Source organism: Aureobasidium subglaciale, assembly GCF_000721755.1.
Source record: "Aureobasidium subglaciale EXF-2481 unplaced genomic scaffold scaffold_8, whole genome shotgun sequence".
Taxonomy (NCBI): domain Eukaryota; kingdom Fungi; phylum Ascomycota; class Dothideomycetes; order Dothideales; family Saccotheciaceae; genus Aureobasidium; species Aureobasidium subglaciale.
This window is the reverse complement of record NW_013566987.1, coordinates 72,842-86,080: the sequence shown is the minus strand read 5'-3', so window position 1 is coordinate 86,080 and position 13,239 is coordinate 72,842. Positions and strand designations below refer to the sequence as shown.

General features: G+C 50.3%; 6 protein-coding genes across 6 annotated transcripts; 3 read left to right on the top strand and 3 right to left on the bottom strand.

The window, feature by feature from the left end:
• Positions 1-357: 357 nt before the first annotated feature.
• On the bottom strand, positions 358-1,768 carry AUEXF2481DRAFT_64678 (uncharacterized protein; the record flags this gene model as incomplete). Its single annotated transcript, XM_013489186.1, has 3 exons — positions 358-1,271; positions 1,324-1,562; positions 1,620-1,768. The coding sequence occupies 3 exons, from the start codon at positions 1,766-1,768 to the stop codon at positions 358-360; spliced, it is 1,302 nt and encodes a 433-aa protein (XP_013344640.1).
• Positions 1,769-3,423: 1,655 nt separating this feature from the next.
• On the top strand, positions 3,424-4,005 carry AUEXF2481DRAFT_4202 (uncharacterized protein; the record flags this gene model as incomplete). Its single annotated transcript, XM_013488937.1, has 1 exon — positions 3,424-4,005. The coding sequence occupies one exon, from the start codon at positions 3,424-3,426 to the stop codon at positions 4,003-4,005; it is 582 nt and encodes a 193-aa protein (XP_013344391.1).
• Positions 4,006-5,637: 1,632 nt separating this feature from the next.
• On the top strand, positions 5,638-7,144 carry AUEXF2481DRAFT_64947 (uncharacterized protein; the record flags this gene model as incomplete). The annotated part of the gene is made up of 3 exons (XM_013489208.1): positions 5,638-5,880; positions 5,941-5,958; positions 6,023-7,144. The coding sequence occupies 3 exons, from the start codon at positions 5,638-5,640 to the stop codon at positions 7,142-7,144; spliced, it is 1,383 nt and encodes a 460-aa protein (XP_013344662.1).
• A 312-nt stretch (positions 7,145-7,456) lies between these two features.
• AUEXF2481DRAFT_4200 (glycosyltransferase family 1 protein) lies at positions 7,457-10,131 on the bottom strand (the record flags this gene model as incomplete). The annotated part of the gene is made up of 3 exons (XM_013488936.1): positions 7,457-8,660; positions 8,712-8,820; positions 8,874-10,131. 3 exons carry the CDS (start codon positions 10,129-10,131, stop codon positions 7,457-7,459), a joined length of 2,571 nt encoding a protein of 856 aa, XP_013344390.1.
• A 762-nt stretch (positions 10,132-10,893) lies between these two features.
• AUEXF2481DRAFT_653376 (uncharacterized protein) lies at positions 10,894-12,058 on the top strand. Its single transcript, XM_013489247.1, has 2 exons — positions 10,894-11,275; positions 11,328-12,058. Exons 1-2 carry the CDS (start codon positions 11,050-11,052, stop codon positions 11,828-11,830), a joined length of 729 nt encoding a protein of 242 aa, XP_013344701.1. The 5' UTR covers positions 10,894-11,049; the 3' UTR covers positions 11,831-12,058.
• A 228-nt stretch (positions 12,059-12,286) lies between these two features.
• On the bottom strand, positions 12,287-13,072 carry AUEXF2481DRAFT_88089 (uncharacterized protein; the record flags this gene model as incomplete). The annotated part of the gene is made up of 1 exon (XM_013489227.1): positions 12,287-13,072. The coding sequence occupies exon 1, from the start codon at positions 12,794-12,796 to the stop codon at positions 12,287-12,289; it is 510 nt and encodes a 169-aa protein (XP_013344681.1). The 5' UTR covers positions 12,797-13,072.
• Between the last annotated feature and the right edge of the window lie 167 nt (positions 13,073-13,239).

Sequence of the window (13,239 nt, the reverse complement as noted above, 5' to 3'; positions counted from 1 at the left end):
ATTCGGGAAACAGATCTGGGGCGCGGCCTGGCCACCTTCCCGTGTGATTGATCCCGCAGTTTCCCAGATGATAAAGGTAGAGCACAGAGGAACTGTGCAGGGGATAACCTTGAGTCGCGAGACCGACACAACCAAACCTTGGTGGTAATGCTGTCAGCCTAGAAATCATTGTGCCTTTGTTGAGGCAGCTACAAATGTGAGAGTATTACGCATACGGGAAGGCAACTAGCAAGCCTCGATCTCTAATTCATACAGTTCTGTATGAGAGCAGATATAGTTTAATGAGTTCATTCGGAAGGTAAGGCTAAGTTCGATCATGATCAAACCTATTGACTGTTTTAAAGGCGCATCCAACAGCTAGTAGATTGCTAAAATCTTCCAGTCAACACTTACGCCTTTCGCTACCAGAAACATGATAAAACTCATGACATAGACGACACCGGTAAAGACGATGAGACCCCAATAATCTCCGCCGCACGAGCTGATAATTGCTCCTCCGATGGGAATACCTATCAAGCAGGCTATACTGACAACCGTGAAACAAGTGGCGTAATAGCGGCCATAACTCTCCGTGGGGCAAAGCCTGCTGATACAAACAGGTGTTATGCTAATGTTCGTGCCGCCCGCAAAGCCGATCAAGACGGCAAATACGATGACGCCAGCTTTCGTGTGACCGAATGGGAGCCAGACGACGAAACAGGCAAAGATGGAGGTAGCGACTGCAATAATATTCGTGTTGAAAGCGCCGATACGATCAGCATACCATCCAGGCAGTGCACGGCCGAAGAAAGATCCGGCATTCATGATCGTCAAGATGTAGAAGCTGAAGCTTTCGCCAAAGCCTTGGGCCCGAGCATATGAGCTGATATAAGCAATCGGGATGAATAGTGAGAACTCCATGAGGAAGACGGCGACAGTGGTATACAGAAACGGCTTCTGTCTGAAGATCTGGGGGTCTGGATGAATGCTGGCATTCGCCTTTGGGGGCAGCCTCGAGCGGACGAAGACTACGGCCAGACTCAGTAGGCCAAGACATAGGAAGCCTAGTATGCGTATGCCCCAAGCCCAGCCCAGCGAAGGCTTCTGGAAAAGACTGTTGAGCATGAGAGGGAACACAACGCCGCCAATGGACCCACCAGCGCTGGCTAGTCCTGTAGCAAAACCGCGACGTTGCCGGAAAAAGTGGCCGACGGAAGCAAGGCAAGGGGTGAAGAGTAAAGAGCATCCCAAGCCGTTGAGTATGCCGAAGGTCAGAAGAAAGTGCCAGTACTCTACACAGAAGTCAGCGTTGGTTTCGCTATCACAAATGGAAGTAAGTCTTACTGGTACAAACACTCAGCAGCATGAGCGCGGTCGTAACGCAGGCCACGCCGGTGATGATCAACCATCTGGGTCCATATTTGTCAAATATTGGTCCGATGTAAACACCGCAGAAGAACGCCAAGAACGTGTAGAGTGAGAAGATCCAACCGATGCTACTTTCACTGTACCCTGCAAGTTGATGTGTCGACAGATAGCTTTGGAAAACAGCGATAGTGTTCGTGATGCCCAGTCCCGCAAATCTGTGCATAAGAATCAGACCTTTGTACAGCTCGGAAAAAGACGAGGACGATACTCACAAGCCAGCCCAGGCACCGAAAACGACAAGCCAGGCCTGGAGTCCTCCTTCAGGGAAAGCGTCTTCTGATTGCGACACTGATGCAGAACCTGTTTTTCCTTTTGAGCTGTCGACGACATGACCTCGTTGCTTTTCTGCCTCGTCATTCATGAATAGCAAAGAGTCCTTGGAAGGGATGTCCGGCGACTCACTCATACCTATGCCAGCCAAATTGAAGCGCGAATTATGCCAGCGGATAGTGTGATCAACGATACCGACTGATGGTGCAAGACCGGAATCCTTGCCGAGAACGTGAGCTACTCAAGCGGATTGTCTTAGCAGCCACGACACACGCTTGGAATCTTGACCTTAGGTCGTGTGGCTTGCAGCGATGGGAATCAGTCGCTGAATTCGACTGCTATAAGACTGCAGACACAATCTTCATTGTGATGTTTTGGATCTTCCGATGTTCGGCTTTTTGCCGAGGCCGGTCAGATGTCATGGAAAGGGCGCGCCCAATAACACACTCACGAACTTAATCGAGCCGATATAGTAATATAGTCCGACGCCAAGCCTTAACATTGCCTCTTCTACATGAACATCACTTGATACTCTTCTTGGATTCGGCGAGGTTTGCATCCTTTGTTGTAGCTGTCTGAAGCTAACTCGGCAAGACGCCACGTCCCTGGGCGCATGACCGGCGACACAAAACCCGGATATCGTGCGGTCGGCACACGGCCGCAGTCGAGCTCAAGCGTAGTTTGCTTTGGACTTTAGCCAGTGAGCATTGATGTTCGCTCGAGTCCATAGTTAATGGCGACAGATCACCGGGCGCGCGCTCCAGATGTTCTCAGCTACGTCAGCACAGTCGGCACCGAAGCTGCGTACTTGGATCTGCAGCGGAGGTGCTCGACGAAGATCTTGTGGACCTCGTCGGTGATGGAATATCGACCTGCTCTGAGTCACTCATCGTGTGGAGCTGACGACGAAGACGGTGAACAATCTTTGCGACACACAGACGAGGCCGTTACAGGCTGACGCAGGCTGGCTGCGGTGGTATCTAGGACTGTCATAATCGATGATGGATCGAGTACGTATCAACCAGAGCGAGAGGGCAGACTTGACCGACTGAAGAGAAGATGCGAGATGGTTGGAGAGTCGCGACGATGGTTCTTTGCGGCATCGGACAAGTGTTGGGCCGGCGGATGGACCGGAGAGCGTCCATCATGGCCGGAACTCGTCAGCTCTCAATGCTATTGACCTTTGGAAGAACAAGTGTAGACAAGGCGACTCCCAAGAACACCGAACCTCGATTCTGATTCTGGTATCATGTTTTGGAATACTCTCGCGTCTCGCGGACAAAGCCCTTGAATGCCGGGAATACTGTAGAAAAAGATGAGGCTTAGTTGTGCTTTGTCGAAACGTGGGGAATAAACCCTGAGGAAGGCACGATACGGCCCAAACGCTCTTCTTGCTCTTGGCATGACACAAATTACTCCTAGGCCCATGAGGGATGTTTACATCATCTATCTTGATTTTTCCTTGACTGCTAGGCCCCTTTATGGATACGCTTCCTCCGCACCTTCTATCCGACAGATCCGTCTTCGCCCATATATGTGCTGCCACGTCCTAACATGAGCGTTCGTTTCTGAACTCCAATCGATTACTATTACACCAATCAAAACCCTCAAAGTCGACAGAGAATGCATCCCTCAATTTCAGCATCACTGCTATCAGTGCTGGCATTATGCCAACAAGTCAAGTCAGCAGCTACCTGCAGCAATTTTACCATCGTCGGAAAGAACAACTACACAAAACCTTCTCCAATGACTTTTGCTGTCAGTCAAGGCATTGTGTGTAACGGAACTTCTGACTGCTCAGTGCCAGTTGGTGGCTACGTGACGGCCAGTCGCACAATAAACCTAACGGACTCTACTCCGGATTGGGCCTTTCAACTCATCACCAACGTGACTGGATTCTCCTTCAACACAACGTTGGTCGGAGCGGTCGAGAACACTACCTATACCATCAACGTTGGATCATCCGGATATGTTGGTTTCACTCCCACATACAGATGCAGTCAAGGCATCCTCTCAGCATGTGAGGACAAAGCTCTCGATGGCACTCCTGTCGAAGCATGCACTCCTTTTGACATGAGTGATGGCATAATGAACGGTACTTTGGCCGCTGTTGCGACATCACCAGATACTGCATCTGCGCTGGTATGCAATCCTGCTAATACAAGCTTGGCTTCGAGTGGCAACAACACGAATTTTTGCGTTGAGCCCACCAACTCGACTTCTGGAAACACAACAGCATCCGATCTTACGGCTGGTGCTGGAGCCACAAGCAGCGTCGGCACGGTTCTGTTGTCGGCTGCTTTTTTCGTCGCAATTATTGGAGTCTGAGCTTTCAGGAGGTCGGTTCAATATACATGGCACAGCCCTGCACGAGCAAGCCTCAGCTTGATATATCCTGGATCCTGGTCAGAGCGGGCGGGTATTCGCATGTTTAGCCTGCAAGAGCAAAGCAATTTTACGACTGCTGTAGCAAGGCTTAGATTCATAGCACGCCAATTCAGCCGACTATACCGATACCTTGGACACGGTATATATGGCGGGCAGCTGGTCCATAAACAGTCAGCTCTACATCTTGTGGCCATCACATTTGCGACGATCGTTAGTGTCGGCTTTGTAGTCGAGATTGGCTCGTGATAATTCGACCAAGAGAACCTACCATAGATGGGCGTCATCTGTCTCAAGTGGTGATGGAGTTGGTCGATCAGGAGTTGTTATTCGATAGCGCAAGCCCAAGTCTCTGTTATGGCCTGTTTCCAACGAACGTACCGACCATGAACGGAAATGTGAGAAGCATCTTTAAACCTGTATAATTAGTGGCTCCGAACAATAACACAGTCTGTGATAGTCGTCTCTTGATGCGTGACTTACAAAGGGCCGTGTTCAAGAGGCACGCCGCTGCGGACACGACATCTCTCCCGAACGGCCAAAAGTCGTGTTTTGTTGCGTACAGCACCCTGCCTCTGGTTTCTCCTCATGCTCGGATTATCGATGGACGCCAGCACTATGATCAAACGACCAGAAATTAGAGCAGAAACATAGCTGAGCGCCTTGAGTGACCTAATATTAACACGACCATGAGCAATAACCTGATAGCGTTTTGCTTGATCTCACTGGCAAGGATTGATGAGCTTTCTGCAAGCACGACGTCTGCCCACCGATCCTATCGATTGTCCACGTCCCTCACCGGACTCATCATCCACACAGCGAGTCTTATCTCCGCATTCATGCAACTCAAGAGTTCAAGCAAGGAAGGAATGCATGCAAGCGATCATGTACACACCTTGCCATGTCGCAAGCACGCAGAAGCCACTCTGATGCAAGCTCCTGAATGCAGGGAGTGCACAACAAGTGTGGCATCGCACAGCTCCCATTGGCCACATACATTCAGAGGAAAATTCCATGTGCATCAGCAATCAGTTCAGGAGGTCAGATCATTCAGCTGGCGATTGCAAAAGTGACTTGACGGCATCATCGTTTGCGAGTGAGAAGACAAGCCGTGTGAATCGGCCGAGAATCGCTAGCTTATCTCCGTCCGTCGCTCCCCACGATCCGTTTGGTTGTGATGCCTCCTCGCGTGGCTTTTGCGTGTGGAACAACAGCCAAACGCGCCGAGATCTTGTCAGCCCCGAAACATTGACCTCCTGCGCGAGTGCTACGAGAGGGACTTGTCTGCTGGCTTTTCCCTCCTGGCTTACCAAGCGCCGTTTTCCTTGATCCTTCCTTGGTTTGAAATCAAGACGGTTCACTCCGTAGGATTGTTTTTCGAGGCAGCCAATTGCTCGGATTCGGTCTTGTACTCGCACCTCGGAGACCGAACGCCGCCAGTCCGAAACTGGAGCTTTCGCTACATAACTCGGTCGCACACCCGCCCCTTGTCGTCACACACTTTTTTCTTCTACACGGCTCATCTCTTTACTTGTATACCGTGCTTGTCACACTTATCTGCGCACTGTGTCAACAATGACGCATTCGAAGGGTTCTAGTGAAAGTCTTCCGTCGACAACATCACCGACCGAGAAAGCTCCCGTCGTTCCCAACGAACAAGCTACGCCGAATACGGATGCCGTCGCAATCAACACCGAAAAAGATGTCGAAGCCGCTGCACCTAAGCAACCTCCTCCCAACTTTATGGGCATTGTGCCCAATGGAGGTCTCCAAGCATGGCTACAAGTCGCTGCCGGCTTTGCCCTCTTCTTCAACACTGTAAGACCTGCGTCACCATGATTGAGTGCACGAACAAAAGCTAATTCGCGTGCTTCGTAGTGGGGAATCTTGAACACAGTTAGTCTTCCCGCACTTGGCGATCACCAAGAAGTAAGCTTAACTGACCAAGCTTTTCATCTAGTTCGGAGTCTTCCAAACGTATTATGAGTCTGGAGTTCTGATTCATGCTTCGTCGTCCAACATCTCATGGGTTGGAGCTATTCAATCGTACTGCGTGTTGCTCATGGGCTTCCTGTCTGGACCCATCTTTGATCGCGGCTACCTCCGCCCACTGCTATGTGTTGGCTCCTTTCTCGTTGTGTTCGGATTCATGATGCTCAGTCTCTGTCACACATTCTGGCAAGTTCTTCTTGCTCAAGGCTTCTGTATCGGTATCGGGTCTGGATTGCTCTTCGTCCCTGCCGTTGCCATTCTCCCGACATACTTCAACACAAAGCTTGGCCTTGCAATTGGTCTCGCTGCTTCTGGAAGTTCAATGGGAGGCATCATCTATCCCATTGTCTTTTACAGATTGCTTGATCAGATCGGCTTTGGCTGGTCTGTTCGTGTGTTGGGCTTCCTCGCCCTGGCTACCCTGCTCATTCCTATCTTCGTCATGAAGCAGCGTGTCAAGCCGCCAAGAGCTCGTGCTCTGATCGACACCACAGTCTTCAGAGACATTCCCTTCATGATCTTCACTGTGGCCGCCATGATTGGGTTCATCGGCCTCTACACGGTGCTCTTCTACCTATCCTTCTTCGGTCAGACACAGGGCTACACAGATGCTAGCATGTCCTTTTACATTGTGCCTATCCTCAACGCAGCCTCGGTATTCGGACGTACACTTCCAAACGCTCTTTCCGACAAGACAGGCTCTTTCAACATCATTCTTCCTGGAGCGGCTGTCTGCTCAATACTCATCTTCTGCATGATTGCAGTCGACGGTCTCGGTAGTATCATTGTTCTCGCGATTCTCTTTGGTTTCTTCTCCGGTGTCTTCATCGCATTGCCGCCAGTATGTCTTGTTGCTCTGACGACCGACAAGTCAAAGATTGGTAGCAGAATTGGCATGGCGTTTGGCTTCATTGGCTTTGGCACTTTGGCTGGTGGTCCGGGAGGTGGTGATATCCTCCAGAATTATGGGGATTCGCTGAACTGGACTGGATTGTGGGTGTATGGTGGCGTGTCATGCGCTGTTGCCACTGTTCTGTTTGCAGTAGTCAGAACGATGAAGGCGGGCGGAAAATTGATGGTCAAGGTATGAGATCAGCGAAACGATAATGAGGCCAATGGTTAGATCAGCAAGTGGACGAAAATTAGTAATTTGTAATATTATACAAACTCTTATTGTGCAAACACTGTCAGACTCTTTCTCCACAATTATCGAATCCGAGCAACGACGAGCTGTAGAAAGGCACAGTCACGTTGCGTATCTATGAGTTTAGCGCAGGGAGTCAATGAAACGAAGTGATTTCGACAACATCACTGCATGTTGAGAAAGTATCGTGCTTTAAGACAGCTAAAATTGTGACGGTATTTCGAAAAACGGGGAGGAAGCAAGACTTCAATTCTAGACTCAGCTAAACCCATCCTTTCGCAACTCCTCAAAAGCGACAATGATTTCCCTGAGATCAACACTGTTTTCCTCCCTCGCCTTCTTGAGCAACCACACCCCCTCCTCCCTCCTCGCTTTCGCAATTCTCTTTCTCGTCGCAGTATGCAAAGCCCCATAAACACTCTTGTAAACTCCTTGTACCGTATATCCCAACAACCCCGCCAACCCAGCATTAGGTTTCCAATAAATACCTCCCAACCCTCTTCCAAAGCCTTTCAATGCACCGACCGCCCCTTCTTTTTTTGCACCCTTGACGGGCTCTGTGACCAAGCCAGTGATACCGTCGTAGATACCATAGAAAAGGCCTTTGCCTGCTATTGCGGTGCCGCTTTTCCAGTCGGTCACGGTGCCGAGGTCGCGGGGCTTGTCGCCGTACATGAGGGGGGCGTTTCGAAGGCCTTCGGCCAGGGCGAAGGGGATGTCTACTAGACTGCCTTTGAGATATGTCGCTCCTGCTTTGCCGAAACCTCGGGCAATGTGGTTCTGATTGTCCTCGGGCTTCTTGGATTGTGTATCGTTGCTATCGGAGTAGGAGGAGATGATTGATGTGTAGTCGTTGTCGCTTGCTGAGAATTGCAGAGAAGTGCTACGACTGGCGAGTTCCGGTGTTGATATACCGGACTCGGATGTACAAGTTTGTCCGGCCTGCAGCAATTTCTGCTTCTTCTTGTCTTTCTTGTCTTTCTTGTCTTTCTTAAAGCCATCGCCAATCGCCATCCCTGATCTGTAAAGTGTGCCGATAGCAGCACTTGCAGCGCCGGTCAAAGGCTCCCAGCGGCGATTTTCGATAATATAGCTCTTGACCTCATTTATACCAAGCTTCTTGCCATCGATCTTGAGGTGATCGAGTAAGTTCTCTGCAGCCAGTTTTGAGAGCTTGATGGTCCTTTTTGAAGAAAGCTTGTATGTCCAGACAGCGGGCAAGTGCGGCAGGATGTCGCAGCGGGTCGTCTCGCGAGGTAAATTACGATGAAAGGATTGGACTGCTGCCTTGACACCATTTTCTGTCGACATACAATGAGCTATGTTACGAGCGGCCAGCCGTGCTTCTGGTGTAGTGAGGTATCGAATGGCTTCACTGAGATTTTCTGGAGTAAGGCTTTTGTGGTGAATTGGTGCTGGACCTGCGCCGGCCGCATGGATCATTTCTCCCCAGAATGGTTGACTGTCTCTGCGTCAGTGAAAGAAGTCAAGGAATTGGTGATGGAGCACTTACTCGCCAAAGAAGGGACACACTAGAGATGGAAGACCGTTCTTCAGACCGCAAGCAGCTGTTCCTGCTCCTCCATGGTGTACGACAGCTGATACCTTTTGAAATAGCCACTCTGTGAACAGTTCAGTCAGTTGAGACTTAATGGGAAGACTACAGGAATCTTACCGTGCGGACAATCTCCAACCTCGAGTATGTTCGGCGAACCAGACACGTTACACAAACCAGCCCAGCCTTTCGACAATATGCAACGAACGCCAGTGTTACTGACAGCTTCGGAGATAATGTCAGAGATAGTCTCTACATCTTCGAGAACGATACTGCCGAAGCCAATATAGATGGGTGTCGGTCCAGCTTCTAGAAAGTCTTGTAGATCTTGAGGCGGCTTGTAATTTGGCATGTCTCGAAAGAAGAAACCACAGACATCAATATGCTGTCCCCAATCTGCAGGCTTTGGAACGAGAGCTCCTGACCAGCAATAGGTCGTGGGTATGTTTTGCGTGTAAGCGAGAAAAGGGCCTTCGGTCGTCGGGACCGGTTCAAGATCCATTGTTTCGCGCCAACTATTCACCACATCTGCCAGACCTTGCCAAGTCATCCATTCGACCATGGCGTACGAGAGCCGATTGACCATACTAGGCTCTGCTTTGTTATCTTGAATGTTGGCAAGCGGATGTGGGAAGCTCTTTGTCGCCGTCCAGGGCATTGTGAACATAAGATGTACAGGAATGCATAATGCTTGGGCGCAGTGGATGTGTGCGAAACTGGGCGGATTTGCAATGATGGCGTCGGCAACAAATGGAGTTCCTGTGACTTCATCCGGCTCGATACATGACCTCCAGCAGCCTTCAAGCATCTCACTTATCATCTCTCTCTTTTTCGAAATCTCGCCTGCTTGCATCGTCTTCATGCTAGGTATCAGCCCGGGATTCTTGACCATATATGACATGAGTTCGTTGGGATCGCCTCCGATGGGATGGAATGCAAGACCAGCTTGTGTGACAAAGTCGCGGAAAATGTCGTGAGTCGCCAGCCTTACTCGATGACCAGATTTTTGTAGTTCATTGCCTAGAGCGATGAAAGGCTGGACATCTCCTCGGCTACCGACAATCTGAATCACAATGTTGAGTGGTAGCTGTCCTTCTGGCTGTTCGAGGAATGGTTCTTCATACTTCAGTGGTGGTACATAGTCGGCGTTGTTTTTGATCAGTACAGACAAAGTGCGGGCGAGCTTCGAGTTGACGTCCAAGCGCACGCGTCCGTCGTCTTGCGTGAGTGTATTCGTGTCGCCCGAGATTAGAGTATATGGCGGAGGTATATCGTTACAGTCGTCATTCACCAGTGTATCTCGTGTTGTGTCATGACGGAATGCTTCCGTGGTCGTGGTTTCGAAGGAAAATGTGGACGCTGCGTACGACTTCTTCATGGTGATCGGTAGCGGAAGGTCTGTAAACAAGATGACAGCCACGAGAGAGACGAAGACCCAATCATATATGCTCGAGCTTCCGATACTTACCGTCTCAACCTATACTTAGAGATTACCTGGACGCATGAATTTGCTGAAACGCTTTGCGTATAGCATCGTATCGCATTTGCGGGCGCCGTACACGCCGTATTCAATGAATTGCGACACATTGGATCATGTGTATCGTGCAGCCTCAACGGCATCACGCCGCATGTCCAGGGCTCCATCACTTGTCCGAGACCTCTGCAGTGATAAGCAGACGTACTTGTGATACCAGAGTCGCTCTGCATCTTGTGGCTGTTGCACGTGGATAGGTGAAGGTCTGTCGCGTTGAGTTGACTGGGAGAGCTCGCGTTCATTGCCAAGACGGAAGGGCGCTGCGAATTTTGAGCTGGTAGCCTGGTCTGATCCCTGACTTGTTTCTTCCATGAGTGTCACCACAGGATGCAGAGGCTGAGCGCCGTGAGAGATCTCGAGCCCGTCCATCCCATGTCTATTCCAGAGCATAGCTCGAACTGTCTTGTGCAGTGGACAAAGCGCAGCAGCTCAGCCTCAGTAGCTTGTGTGGCATCAGTCTTCGCGCCATCACGCGAAAAGATTGCGCTCTATCCTGAAAACAACAACGAACTCTGATCCACGTAGAATTTGCCTGTTGAATTTTGAACATGTGGAGCGCGCCCTTGTGCTGACAATCGAAGCTCCAGATTTCACCGCGATAAGCTAACTATGATGTAATGAGGGCCGACTTCATTCACCAGCAGCCAGAAAACCAAATCCCGATCACTTATATAAATAATCGTGGCTCGCTCTTGCTTTACTCAATATCACAGCTGATATATCTACGCCCTTTCTTTGTATCTTCAAGCAAACAGCGACACCATGAGTCTTTCACGCAACGAACAGATCAAGCAATATGGCTGGACAGCTCTTCCTTGCGACCCCGCTCAATGGGGCGGCGACAAGAAGAACCACAAGGAGCCGACTCCTCAGCTCTGCAGCGACGTGACTCTGCCTGACTCACCATTGGTCAAGGCTGCAATGGACCATGTCAAGAAGGAGCTTCCTGAACATACTTTCAATCACAGCATGCGTGTCTTCTACTACGGTATGTGTCGCTTGATCGTCATGAGATCTGATCAAGACTGAGAACATGTCAGGTATGGCAATAGCGAGACAACAGTTCCCATCTTGGGAGTTTAACGCTGAAACATGGTTGTTGACTTGTTTCTTCCACGACATTGGCACAGCGGACAAGCACACCCACGGCACCTTCATGTCCTTTGAGTTCTACGGAGGGTACCTCGCAATGGACCAGCTCAAAACGTTTGGCTCCCCACCTGCACAAGCAGAGTCTGTCGCTGAAGCCATCATTCGGCACCAAGATCCCGTGGAAACTGGTACTATCACCACCATCGGTCTTCTGATTCAATTGGCCACTCAATTCGACAACATGGGCTACAGACCTGGCTTTGTGCATGAAGACACTATCAAGGATGTTGTCGCGAAGTACCCAAGAAGAGAATGGTCGGGCTGCTTTGCAAAGAAGATCAGAGAGGAAGTTGGAGTCAAGCCTTGGTGTCATACTACTGCTTCTACGGAGAAGTTCCCGCATGATGTTGAGCACAACGAGCTGATGACGCCATATGATGATAAGTACTAGGTCCGAAGAAAACAATAGGGCCCCCGCCTTGGCTAAACTTGCACTTGTCTACCAATAAGCACTTCTTCGGTGAGTGTCATGCCTATCTACTCAGGGGTACATGCTTTGATCTAGGCTCTTACTATCAGTGTCATATGGGAAGCCTTGTGTCTTACTCAGCAGTGGCGTAAAGCGGGCAAAGAACTGCCTCGCAAAGGATTGGCTCACTCCAAGTCGTCTGCCGCAAGATTCGACATGTAGCGTGGCAAGTTTGGCCAGTCGTTGAAGTCGGCAACAAATCACTGGCCTCGGATGAGCGACGCCAAGTAGCTTCTTGCTGGTTCTCGACGTGTCTTCACCGAGGCTCGCTTACTGAGTCGCATGACAAAACAGGACACTCACTCAGAATCGTGCTCTTCGCAGTGTGTGATTGTAGCGGGGTTGGGATCGATGAAAAAATGATTCGATCAATTTATGCTACGTTATGCATTGCAGTTTCATATTTGAATGGTTGAGCTGGCTGTTCTTGCGTACAAGCCAATGCTCTTCTCCGCCATCCGCGATTTTGGTAAGGCCGGATCCATGAAGCCATGCGCTCATCCTTGACGAGCGCGTTGCTTCTTCCTGTACTCCCCAGCTAAGCGGTGCGAACGCTTCTGGTATCCTGGCTGGTTGTGCGCCCAGGACTTCAAAATTGTCGCTGGGCCACCGCATTGCTTCTCCGACACAACCAATAATCACGGCCTCTCCTTCAACGAAGACGGGCAACGAAGTCTTCTCCAAAAGCAGTGAGGTATCAGCCTCACCACCCTCCCACCATCTCGGCACGGCCTCAGCAGCTGACTGGACGGTCGAGAGAGTTCCTACCGCTGGCTGTCGATGTTCTTGGATATCCTTGCGCTCAGCCCAGCGCCAGTAGAGGATCGCCTTTCCGGCGGGCAGCTTGACCTCGTACGTGCAACCACTCTTCAAAGCCCCAATGTTCATGATAAGACTTAGGTCAACGCTGGACTTTGATGGTTGGCAAGAGCAGAATCTGACCGGAATAAGCTCGACCTCCCCGGGCTGGAGAAAGATCCTGGCTGTAGGTGGTGAAGGTTCGCATATATCTGTGTGGCCACGCTTAACCTATTCATGTGTTTCGATGTTGACAAATTCGAGACCGCCATCGCTCAACAAGCGCTCGAAGAATGTATCGTCCCAGGAGTACATGATGGGTGCTTTTGTGTACAGAGTGAGGGTGATTGTGAGACCGAACGGCGTCTTGCCGGACAGGTCGAATTCTGATTGCGCGCATTGGAGTACGGCGACGATGTGTGGGTCTGATCTGTCGGAAGACATCGCGTGAATAATCCAATGTAAGTGTGATGCGGTTGAGATGAAAGAAGTAGAAGGTGGAAGAGATCCTTGAGTTAGGTGACGACCAGGCA